Source organism: Anser cygnoides, chromosome 2 (assembly GCF_040182565.1).
Source record: "Anser cygnoides isolate HZ-2024a breed goose chromosome 2, Taihu_goose_T2T_genome, whole genome shotgun sequence".
In the NCBI taxonomy this organism is placed as follows: Eukaryota; Metazoa; Chordata; class Aves; order Anseriformes; family Anatidae; genus Anser; species Anser cygnoides.
In genome coordinates this window covers 81,537,689-81,549,699 of record NC_089874.1, presented here as the reverse complement: position 1 = coordinate 81,549,699, position 12,011 = coordinate 81,537,689, and the positions used below count along the sequence as shown (strand labels likewise).

Sequence of the window (12,011 nt, the reverse complement as noted above, 5' to 3'; positions counted from 1 at the left end):
TTACTGGCAGCAGCAGTTTTGGCAAATAGTTGAAATAGAGAGTCATGTGGAATTGACTTATCTTCAGGGGATGTGCTGAACTTTGTTTATCAGTGATATAGTAAATGTTTGCCTGCAGAGAAATCCTAAGGAAGGTTTTAAAAGCTAATTCTATAATTTCTGCTTATCCTTGAAATGAGGGCTAAAGTGCTACCTTTTGCTTTCTGCACAATGAAAAATAAGTTCTGTTACTGTTATCATTGCTGTAAATTGGATTCTCCATCACCTTTCCTTATAGCAGTACTTTTCCTGGCATGGCACCTTGTTAACACGAGTATGATCTCAAATATGGGCTTTGCTGGTGTACTGGTCCAGTTTAAAGAGAGACGCATAAACAGCTGAGGACAAAAAGCTGAATCATTACAGTTGTAGTGTAATAGTTTAAATAACCACTAAGAATTCTGTGCAAATAAATGTTTGAGCTTAATAGCTACAGACACCAGATGTAGCCGAACTGAATAAACAAAGCTGATAGGGATAATGCAAGAAATAGTTACATGTGAAGTCTCCTTACCACCTGAACTAGAGGATGGGGTGTATTGGTTAACTGGTGATTATGACTGGGCCTTTTGAGAGCCATCACTCTGGAGGAAAATAGGGAGCAGAAGTAGTTGAATTCTGAATAAATGATTGTTGTAGTGTTCCCCGAATGCTGTTTCAGCTAGACTGTGCCCTTTTCTTTGAGAGTCAATCTCAAGATTATTTCAGCCTTCGTAAAACAATGTGAGATAAGGCTAAATTGCATTTGCATTAAATAATCCACGAAATAAAATCCTGCTTTTGAAAGACCTGTATTTTCTGCTATATCACTACACAGTGGAGTTTCTGTATTCATCACTTCGTTGTTCTACACAGCATAGGTACTTGAATTCTTTCAGCCCATAACAAAGGTCTGCTATTTCAGAAGTCAGACAAACTACATAATTGTAGAGGGAATGCAAATTATCATAAAAGCTGTCAAACACTTGAAAGATCTTTTGGATACAAAACCATCCTGTGGCTATGGCCTTAATTCTGTTACATTCACATGTGAAGTCAAAATGGTACTAATTACATGCTTAGAGGTGTAGAGCAGAAATTTGTATATATTTGAAGACAAACTCATGTTCCTTTGTGATCGCTGTGTCCTGTTACTCCTTTGTTTTATAAGCAGGCAGAGAGTTCAGGGGGAAATGAAACTTTATGCAAAACAAAGGGAAACTGGGAGCAATCACAAGAAATCACTGAATATAAAGCGTGTAGAACTTTACAGTATCTTGGAATGTATCTTGCTCAGCAGTTCTTTGTTTTGAGCTCAAATGAAATTAGAGAAAACAGGACAGGGTGCATGTCTGTATGGTGTTTAAAGGTGCTGTGAAAAATGAAGGTACTTGTTCCATTGTAGCTCTGCCATACCAACAAGTCTTGCAGAATCACCACACCCTGCAGGTGTTGGTGTTAATTATGTACATTTCCCTAGTTGCCCAGAAAAGGCAGAAGATGGTCATTTGTTTCAACCACCTGATGCTCTGTGATGGACAAAGAAACCCATTCTCAGTAGGGCTTTACACAGTGCCAGTCAACAGTTTCCCCTCTGCATTTATTGTGCTCTGACAATAGCTCAGAATGAAACATACAGAAATTTCAAAGACTGTCACTTGTGAGTTTCAAGATTTATGTAGTTAATCTGTTTTTGTACTCTCATACTCCAGAGAGGGTGGGGGAGGCTGCAGGAATGACTATTCATGTCTGATTAGCAAGCAACTCAAACTTTTTCCAAATGTACTGTGTAAGTTACAAGCACGTGTTATTTAATAGTGAACCTTAAATTGCCTTTTTCAGGATTAACCACAACGAGCGTTTAGAATTTCTGGGAGATGCTGTGGTGGAATTCTTAACAAGGTAAACGGGGAATTCTTTAGTAGCCCTCATTGTTGTATGTTATTCTCATACCATTTGGCTTATGAAGCTTTGCCGTGTATGTTCACCACCTGTGTTTGCAGTCCTGCCCCTGATATTTCAAGATGCACATCTGCACGTGCCTCTTGAAAATTCTTCTCATGCTACAGATGAGAAACTAGAGTTAGTTTTACAGAATGTGATTTAAAGTTGATTGGGGTTTTTAGAAATTAATATTTCAGCTACAGTCAAATTGAACTTTTATCCATTTGTTACAAGAAAGATTTTTATTAGCATGCCATTTTGTTTCCATAGGTTCTTTTTCTTTAGCTGCAAGTGAAAAACACTAATTGGTAATATTGAATGTGTTGCAGCTCTTAATTTCCAGTAATGAGGGCTATATCTTGCATAATGTCTGTATATAAATAAAATTGTTGAGGACAAATCTAAATTATTTAGAACTAAAAGCAAAAAATCATGCTTCATCAGAACAGCTCCAGTTTGGGTCCATTTCAAGTACTCTGAAATTAGTAACAACACAAAGATATTATAAAAGTTACCTTCACTGGGTTCTCTTAGTGGGTTCTGCTGGCAGCTAATTTCTATGAAACAAGGGTTATCCATTTTCACTGCTTTGTTTTACCACTGTTAATAGGAGAATAGTCTTGTGTAAAGAAAAGCTTTACAGTAAGTTTGATACAAATAACAAAATTGCCCCTATCTCCATTCACTGCTAGCTTCTACTACCCATTAGCTACTCCGTATTAAAAGCTATTAGTCTGTAAAGGTCTCCACTGCCCTTAAAACCCATGGCCTTTTCTCCTATAGAACAATACTTGCTGATAAGATGGAAGACTTGCTGAATAAATTGTCTTGCATTTTTCATTGTCATTGTTCATCAGCCGTTGCTTGACTTTCTGAGCTAACTTTTGTCTCAATTAAGAAAAAAACTGTGTTATGTTTCTGTTCAATAAAGCATGTAAACACCTATTTAAATATGAAGCTTTTTTCCCAACTCAACTTCAGGCTTCTGCTTTTGTGAATTATGATCCTTGATAAGATTGCCTCTAAGTTGTATAGCAACTCTTGTTCTTAAATCCTGTATCCACCTGCAGATATTTTTTCTCTTTGTTAGTGGATTAATAAGTTATTTTAATAATTAGTGCTCTCCTCCCAATGTAATCCAGTTGTGGGGTTCTGAAAACCCTCTTCAACTTCTCTTGATGTGGGTTAGATAGCCATATAGAGGTAGTCAGTATCATTTATCCTTTACTCAGGTCTTGGTTTTGTCGTTGAATTCTTGTTTTTTAATGAAGTACATTGCTTTAATGGTGATAAATATCATTAATGGCAGTTGAAAGCCTGTGTCTTTAACTCATTTTCTCTCTGTTTGTGGTATTAATGACTTCACGCATTTGATAAATACAGACTGTTGATTCCTGTTCTTTGGCTCTGTTAGCATCTGTTCAGTAATGTTGTTTTTAAACAGACTATTTTTATTGGCATTTAAGAGCAATTATTTGCTAAAGTACTGTAAAAAAAAAAATAAAAAACAAAATAAATCCCAAGTGGTGGTCCAGGCTGAATAACATCATCGTAAAGCACTGTGGTGTACCTGTGGCACGGAGTTCAAGCCAGATGGTTCTCCCCTGCTTTTATTGCTCAGCATCCTCCAGGTAACACCTTTGCTGCTGGTAGACGCCTTCAGATGAGGGAACTGCCTGTCACTGTAGGGGTTTAGAAATTATGTGCTGCCCAGTAAAGAAGCAGCACTCATTCTCCCCTGCTTCCTATTCTACCCAGTCAATATTATTGAGAATTGTTTTAATCTTTGATTGCTTCTTCACCTTCAAGCTGATCTTCCACTTTGGAAAGGGACCTGTGTTACCAGCTAGGATCTGATGGGAAGGCAGTGTTCTATAGAGGCGTACACAGTTTATCTTTAGCCAAATGCTGACAGCATCTGATTTAATTTTGTTTTTCCAGTGTCCACTTGTACTACCTGTTTCCCACTCTGGAGGAAGGAGGACTAGCTACATACCGCACCGCCATTGTTCAGAACCAGCATCTGGCCATGCTGGCTAAGGTACACTCCTATGCTTTATGTGTCTGTATCTGAAACCCATATGTGAGACTATTAGTACATGAGTTGCTTCTTGAGGGATCTGTCTGCTTCAAACATCAGCATTTATCATGTTTTGTGCACAGAATTTAGGGTACAGGAGCTTTTTTTAATTTGCAAGTAATTTTAGAGATGAAGTGGGACTTGGTGTTACCCCCAGAGCAGGTTTTTAAGAGGAATAGTTGGGTCATTTTTGCCAGCAGAAGATTAGGTTTTTAGGATGCTTATGTTGAAGGTGCCTCTATATTTAACTTTAAATAACATAGATGTTGAGATAGATAGTAGAAGGGGGGAGGTGGGGAATAAAATTGGTGGACTTTAAAGGGGCTCTCTGGTGGAGCATTAAGGTAGAAGATGGCAGCAGGCAGTAGAGACAGTGGAGGGGTGGTGGTAGGGGAGTTTGTTTCATCCACTCCCTCACCTAGGCAGTTACCTTCAAACTTGCTGTGAACTGTGAAAGAGCGAAATGTTAAAAAGTCTTTCGGAGAAAAGTAGCATTACATAGTGGGAAAAATTGAGATGCCTCTGATTTTTATTTTATTTAATTCCGTGAATGACAGGAGCTTGTTATATTCCTACGTGATACTGGAGGTGGGAATATGGTATACAAAGCTCATTAAGTCTATGTTCATAGATAATTTGGTATTCCCTTATTCAGATTTGATTGTTAACATATTTTTTTTTTTAAAACCAGCCTGAGACTTGCTGGTATAAAGTATTAGGCCATGCACGTGTGCACACATCTCCCACCACCACCCCATGGTGTATTGCTGATGGTTTTCAAGTCTCTCTTAATCTTGTCTGTTCATACTCATGCGATAACTTAAACAAGCATATACAGTCTTGAGATTTTGGTAAAAACTGCATGATTTCTAACATGCCTTTTTGCTGAATCCTCTGGAGAAGTGTAAAGTAGGGAATGAACAAAATCATTTTCCTCCAAAGCTTTCTTTAATGATTTAGATAGGCATGAATTGATTGAAAAACATTTCAACTGGGGCTTTGTTTTTAAATACGATATTGAACTGTCTGACACTGAATTTATTTTTTTTAAAGTCTGAATCAAGTAAGTTTATATATTCTTCCAGCTCTTTTCACTATACTTACTGTTCTAAATGGACTATCTTTGAAAATTTAATGCAACATTTTTTTAAACTCTATTAGATAGAACCGTAAGTATTAGATATCTATATATTCCTGATTTCCTAACTTACCCTTTTTTCCTCTTGTATATGACCATCCTGGTTTCGTACCCCTTAATTAACCCCATGCAGTGCCGTGTTGCACTCAGTTTACTTTCTCAATAAATTTCTCAACTCCTTAAGTTCTCTTGGGCACGTGGAATGCTGTTTTAATTGAGGATCAAAGGATAAATTTCTGTAGCTTGTAAGAAACATTGTAGCAGAAATTTTAAAAGCAATCTGAGCCATGTCTTGATCAGAACTGAGATGTAAAACATATGCAAAATATACTGAATGCAAGCTCTGAAAATGAAGCTAAGACATTGGAGAAAAGAGTTAATGCAAACAAATGAAAAAATCTAAAGTTTAAATTTGTTATAAAATGATATTCCACTTTGATGTTAACTAATGAGTGCTCCCTGCACTGAATAAAGTGGTAAGTGGTATTTTCCATTGTTCTGGAGCTGTGAATAGGTTCTCTCCCATTGGAAATGGAAGATTCCTTATTTCAAATTGAGATGTCTAAGCCTCTAATCTCAAATACCTTAGTTTCTCTACTTTTACTTCTTAAATATACTCTGGGAAGATGAAGTTGAAAGTTAATGAGAAAGTGGTCAGTAGCAACTTACGCCCATTTGGGAAGAACCTATTCTCATACAAATTTTGCAAGATGTGCAAATCTCTTCCTTAAAAATCTCAATAATGGTTTTGTGTCAAAAAAGATGAATACAGAAGGAGAACCTAGTAGCTCTTGCCTGCATTTCTATAGCAGAATTATCATACATTATATGATGCATCCGACTCACTACCTAAGGTTCTGACTGGCAAGCAGAAATATGGCTTAGGAAAAATGAATGTTAATGATTCACAGTTGAAAGGAAAAAGAAAGCTAGGTGGCACTGCGGATTAAAATATCAGTTCTGCTTTCAGTGCCCAGAGGGTTTTGGTATTGCCACCTGTTGAAACTCATAAAGGAAAAGTCAGATGTTTACTGGATTGTGCCTGTCAGAGTTCCTGTAACTCACTGTCTTGCTTTGTTCTCTTCTCGTAGGAGTAATCTTTTTCCTCAGCGTTAACTCCCCTCCCTTTGATTGCTGCTTCAGCATTTCTGTAGGCAAAGCACATGAGGGCAAACTACCAGCAAGAAACACGGCACACTGTAACATCCATCTGATAGCAGGCTATTTTTCTGTCACACCCTCAGCCCTCCTCTTGAATTCTTTCCTAAATTTAACTAGTAATGTGTTTTGATCTGGCTTCCCTTGAACCTTTGGTTTGATAATTCCTAGCTTTCCCATGGTATTACACTGTAGCTGCTTGCCACTAGAAAACAAGTGTTCTATTTTTAAACTTAAAGCCTACGTCTGTACTGAAACTATGGAGAACAGCTTTAATGTTCCTTCAAATCCAGTTTCTGCATCACAGTAGTGTAATTGAGCTCTAGTGACTAGAACTTGTATTCTTGTACTTTATAACCATGGCTTTATACTCTTTTCACATTCTGCAGAAGCTGGAACTAGATCGATTCATGCTTTATGCTCATGGTCCAGACCTTTGCAGGGAATCGGATCTCCGCCATGCCATGGCCAACTGCTTTGAAGCCCTGATAGGTAAACCATGTGTATTTGTGTATGCACAAATAGCCGTGTTTTGATGTCCACGTAGCACATAGGTCTGTGCTGAGTAGTTCTACTAAGAGTAAGTGATAAAGCTTCTTAAATTTCCATTTTCTTCATCTCCTGTACATACTCCATGTGTATGACATGATGAATATGCAGTATTACAATGAAAAATCTTGTCTTCTGTATCCTGCTTCTCAAGTGCAGAAGATGCACCCATTTCATGTTGTGGTATGGCACTTCCACCCATTGCTGGAGGATTTCACTCCTCATGCATGCTGTGGCCTGCCACGTGCAGTCCTCTGGGCAGGAGCAGCTTGTTCACCATGGCCTGGCAGGAAAAGTGGAGGCTCGCTGCTTCCATTAGTAATGGGGGTCCCACATCAGCCCTGAATTTTCATCTGTGACTTGCTTTCAGAGTGCACCAGCCCACTTTCTCTGTGCCATGGTAACATTCTCCTGTGGGTTAAATGTGACATTTGCCAAGTAAATCTTTTTTTGGTCTTTTCATTTTTCCTTCCAAATATTTTTTTTTTTAAAAAAAGCATGGCAATATGCCATGACTCATGTCATAAAGCTCCCAAAACCCACTGGCTGAGGATAAAGGGAAGCTGTGTCAATTTTGCTGCTGGGCACTAGCATGCTGATCAGTGACTGGCTGTGCTAGTGAATAAGTTTACATGGGAGAGGTCAGGAAGACCTGACAACAGTTGCCAAAATCAGCAAGCAGAAAGGAGGAAGTCTGATCAATTACATCCATATGAACTGTTTTAAGTAGCATAATTTTCTAAATCTTTGTTTGAATACATGAAACAATTTAAACTTCACTGATTTGTCTTCATAGTCATACAAATGTGCTGTATGTGATATGAGCTATAGAAATGGATTAGCCCTGTTCCAGGTCTTTATATTCCATACAGGATCCTAAAGCTCTTTGTTCTGCTTTTAAAAAACAGATCACAGCTGGCTTAGATGGCAAGTTTTGTGTGTTCTGCCTTGGGCCAAATTGCGTTTCATCTTATCAAGAAACAGGAGTTGTCTTTCTAACTCTATTTTGCTTTCTTTGAGTGTTTTGATCTTTAAAAATAAATAATAAAAAATTAATTTTAAAAAAGGAGAGGAACACTAGATATGTATCTGTGGCTTCATTCATATACTTCAGCCTGTCTGGGATATGGTGATGAGGACTATTTGGCAGGCACTGAGATTTTCTGAGAGCAGGATTGCTGTTTAAATCCAATATGAAGTTGTTCATGAAGTTAATTGAGCAGTAAGGCTTTGTCAGGGCCATAGCTAAAATCTGGGAGCTTGTAAAGGGACTGTAAAAATGTATGTGGGCTCTGGAGCTCCTATTTGAGAACCCTTCTAGAAGTCTGGTGCTTTTTCCCTGTGATGAAAATAATAAGCAAAACTGTAAGCAGACTGCCTAGGACCTGCTTAGAATTCGCTGCTGTCAACATGCCTCTGGCAATATGCTCTTATAAACCCCGAAACCATAGTCCAAAGAAAGTAGTTGACCTACTGAGAGCATTAAAAAGGGGGATGGGGGTGGAAGCAGAGCAATGCAGAGTGTTCTCCCTTTATGTGAGAACATTGACTCCCTTGCTCTGTGCTCTTCATGTAGCTGTGTATTCCATTTGCTTTTATATAGATGTGTGTACAAGGACTAACTTGAGGTTTTCAGAAGCTTTTCTATAAAGATAATCAAGGAACAAAGTGCCAATATTGAATTTTAAAAGTGCCTGTGCAGATAGAGTGCATGTGGTATATCAAAAGTTTAATCTAACACGAATTTTGCAGTTTGTTACTAATGGACAGGTGGAGGGCTAGTGAGGGCTGCTGCATATGCAGTTAAAATATATATATTTGTACAACTAATCTCTAGAAATAGAGAGAGTTGCAGTTAAGGGAGATAACGTTATGACGCTGAGGAGACAGTGAGGTTTGAAATAGGTCTGACATTTATATGCAGAATATAATGTTGAAAGTGCAGAATAAATGTAAACTATTTGCTGGTTATTGAAATGTAGACAGTGACATTATTGAATACATATACGGTATAGATTGCTGGAAAACTGGAAACTACTTCTAGAAATAGATTGCTTCTAGCCTAATTTGCTTAAACTTTGCTCATTGGGTATATCAATTAAGTGTCAGTTTTTTCTGTGCGTTTTACAACTATTGATTTATGCTTATGTTTAATTTGCTTCAGATTTGTCAAAAACAGATATTCTGATTATTAACAGAGCATGCTTTTAAATAGATATATTGGAAGTAAAGGCAGCAGAGACCTTTGAGTAACTTGTACTTAGTAAACTTCTAAGAACTAATGTGTTGTTGCACTTGGACATATTGTTTTCCTCATATAGGAGCTGTTTATCTAGAAGGGAGCCTAGAAGAGGCCAAACAATTATTTGGACGTTTGCTCTTCAATGACAAGGTATGTATGTATTTTTGATTTGCTTTATATTTAAAAAATAACTGAAGACATGTCTCCTTGCCCATCGTTTTACCAAAGAATCACAAATGAACAGGAAGACACCTGTGGTACTTAATTCCTGGAAACTCAATGTAACATAGCACATTTAGGAAAGCAAGCTGCACTGGTTCAGGCAAAAAGAAAAAATATGGTGTTCACTCAGGTGTGCTGTTTGTTGGTTGGATGAGGTAGGGAAGGGAGTGTGGTGTGGGAAACCTGCAGGCTTCCATGCAGAGTGTTATTCTGACAAGAGGTAGGTGCTGTGGGTCCAGATGGCGTGCTTTGGTGAAAGGATGCACATATCAAGTGACTGTTGCTGTTTCATAAGTTGAATCATAGATCCCCCAGAAGTTTTAGATACCTTAACAAATTACACGGGATTTCATCCAACATTTACCTAATTGCATAATTAGTCTGATCGATTCTTGGATATTTTATCCTAGATCGCGGTTATTTCGTATTTATCCCATATAATGGCTAAGAAGAGTAACCAGTACATTCTACTGAGACAATACATGTAGCAGTAGTTATGGGATGAATTAGTCTTCTCCATCTTGAAAGTCTGAGTCTGCGAAATGACAAAGTTTATTAGAAATAGAAGTATTTTGAAGCCTATTGTCACTCATGCTTACAGGCACTGAGCAGCAAATAATGAAGGAAACCTGTATGAAAGGCAAGAGTACAAGGTTTTTCTTCATTTTAGTTCTCACTTTTGGTTAAATCAAACTTGCTACTGAGGAGTGCAAATAAAGTTAGACCTGAGGCCTAAAAAAATCTTTTTCCCTTTAACCACTTTCTATTTGGTTCAAGGATTTTTCCACCTCTTTGACACAAGCTAATTGGGAGAACTACAGGCAGTTTGAACAGCAAATACACGATTTTAAAAATTAGTTTGCCAGCACTATTGAATTTGCAATAAGCAGAGTCAGCATCTGAAATAGTTCAGTATTTCAAGTAATGACATTTTATTTAGTACTGTGGAATTTGTTAAATGACCCCCTTGAGCATTAAAGGCATCTCTCAATGTTTGCAGGACCTGCGGGATGTATGGCTTAATTATCCACTGCACCCACTCCAAGTAAGTGTATTCCTTTCTGTAATAAATTTCATAGCTCTGTTTTATTTTCAAGGATGCTTTTCCATAGGTTTCCACTGTAGTGACATCTCAGAAAATTTTCTAAAAAGTAGCCAGAGGAGTGTATGTATTTGCCTTTGATTTTTTGATAAATAATGAATCTATGCCTCTCAGGATTAATCATTCACCTTTCTTTGGCTCATGTTTGATATATAACTGTGCTTTTCGTATGATAAATCTAGTGAGAGGTAAAGTTCTGGCATCTTCCTGTTATCTTCTGGAAGCTAGGGGAGGGGAAAGGTTACAAAAACAGTCTTTGTACATGTTTTCTGAACCTGAAATTAAGGCTGGAGCTTTAATAGTTGAAAGTCACATTAGTTAAATGGCCTAAGAGCGTGATGCTGATTTTTGTTGTTGTTCAATGACAGCATGTTTTTTTCAGTGGTTGTGGTAGCTTTAATAGCTGAACACTGAAAGTATGAAGGTGTCTGAAAACTAATTTATCTTCTATGTATTTGTGAGGTCCACCAGTGGTTAGTGTACAAGTTTGGAAGCTGAGAGAACTACATTGTAGCTTCCTATCTTCACCTCTTCCAAGGGTGCAGGAGTGCTGCAAGGATAGCTGTATTCAAGTTGCAATGCAGTCAGTACGGTTTTCAAGATCATACAAACATCTAAGAGTGTTTCTTTTGTCCAACCAAATCTCTGATGTTTTGTGCAGAGTCAGTTTGACTCCTTTGAAACTTCTTCGTGAGCACACCCTTCAGCAGGTCACTTTGAGGCTTCCATCTGAAATGTTGCATACAGATTTACAGATTTTGCAATGGTTATTTAGGCAAAATCTTTAGCAACAAATCAGTGCACCTGAAGCATTTTAAAACCAACTCTATGTGGGTGTAAGACAGAACTAAACAGAAAAGAATGTTATTGGAAAGATCTTTCACGATTCACCATCAGCTATTCTCAGTGGTGGCATTTCTTCCCAAGATAAGTTTTTTTTTTCTGAATTTCTTTATTTTTGATTTTATTTTTTTATCTGCTGTCTTTGTTTTCATGAAGAAGGCTTGGACTCTGCTTATAGAGTTGGTGACTATATATGCTGCTAGATAATCTCCTATCTATCTATCTATATATATGATATTGGAGACTATATATGCTGATTGTCACTTGTTACCCCTATCCTAACTTCTCTTTGATGAAAACGTTCTTTCTTCCATGTCTCAGAAGCTGTCCTAGCTCTCTGCTTGCCAGGAAGGGGAGTCACAGGCCTGCCAAGTTGCACCTTGGGTACAGCTAGCCTGACAAGTGGCAGTTTAATTTTTTATTAAGTGTCTCTAACAATATGGCAAATTAGGTTCTGATTTAAAATAAACAATAATAGCTCTGGGTGAGATAAAGAGAACTGGAAGGTCTGTAACCCTGTCATTTGATTTAGTCAAATCAGTAGAAAATGTGATTAAAAAAAAAAAAAAAAGTAAAATGGAGCAAAAAACAAAACAACAACAAAGTGAATATTGTCAATCCTACAAAGATTTAAAGAAATGGCTGAAACAAAAGAAACAGAAGGAGTAGAAATCTCCACATCTTACAGGGAATGGAGATCATCAGTGGATTTCCC

The 12,011-nt window shown here is 37.6% G+C and overlaps 1 protein-coding gene across 2 annotated transcripts in view; it reads left to right on the top strand.

Annotated features, from left to right (window-relative positions):
* The window catches only part of DROSHA (drosha ribonuclease III), a 71,841-nt gene that overhangs the window by 41,694 nt on the left and 18,136 nt on the right, over positions 1-12,011 (top strand). For both annotated transcript variants that reach the window (XM_048076098.2, XM_048076097.2), the window contains 5 exons: positions 1,861-1,920; positions 3,904-4,003; positions 6,728-6,830; positions 9,209-9,279; positions 10,352-10,396. In XM_048076098.2, the coding sequence (XP_047932055.1) occupies positions 1,861-1,920; positions 3,904-4,003; positions 6,728-6,830; positions 9,209-9,279; positions 10,352-10,396 (379 nt within the window). The remainder of the gene's footprint in view (positions 1-1,860; positions 1,921-3,903; positions 4,004-6,727; positions 6,831-9,208; positions 9,280-10,351; positions 10,397-12,011) is intronic.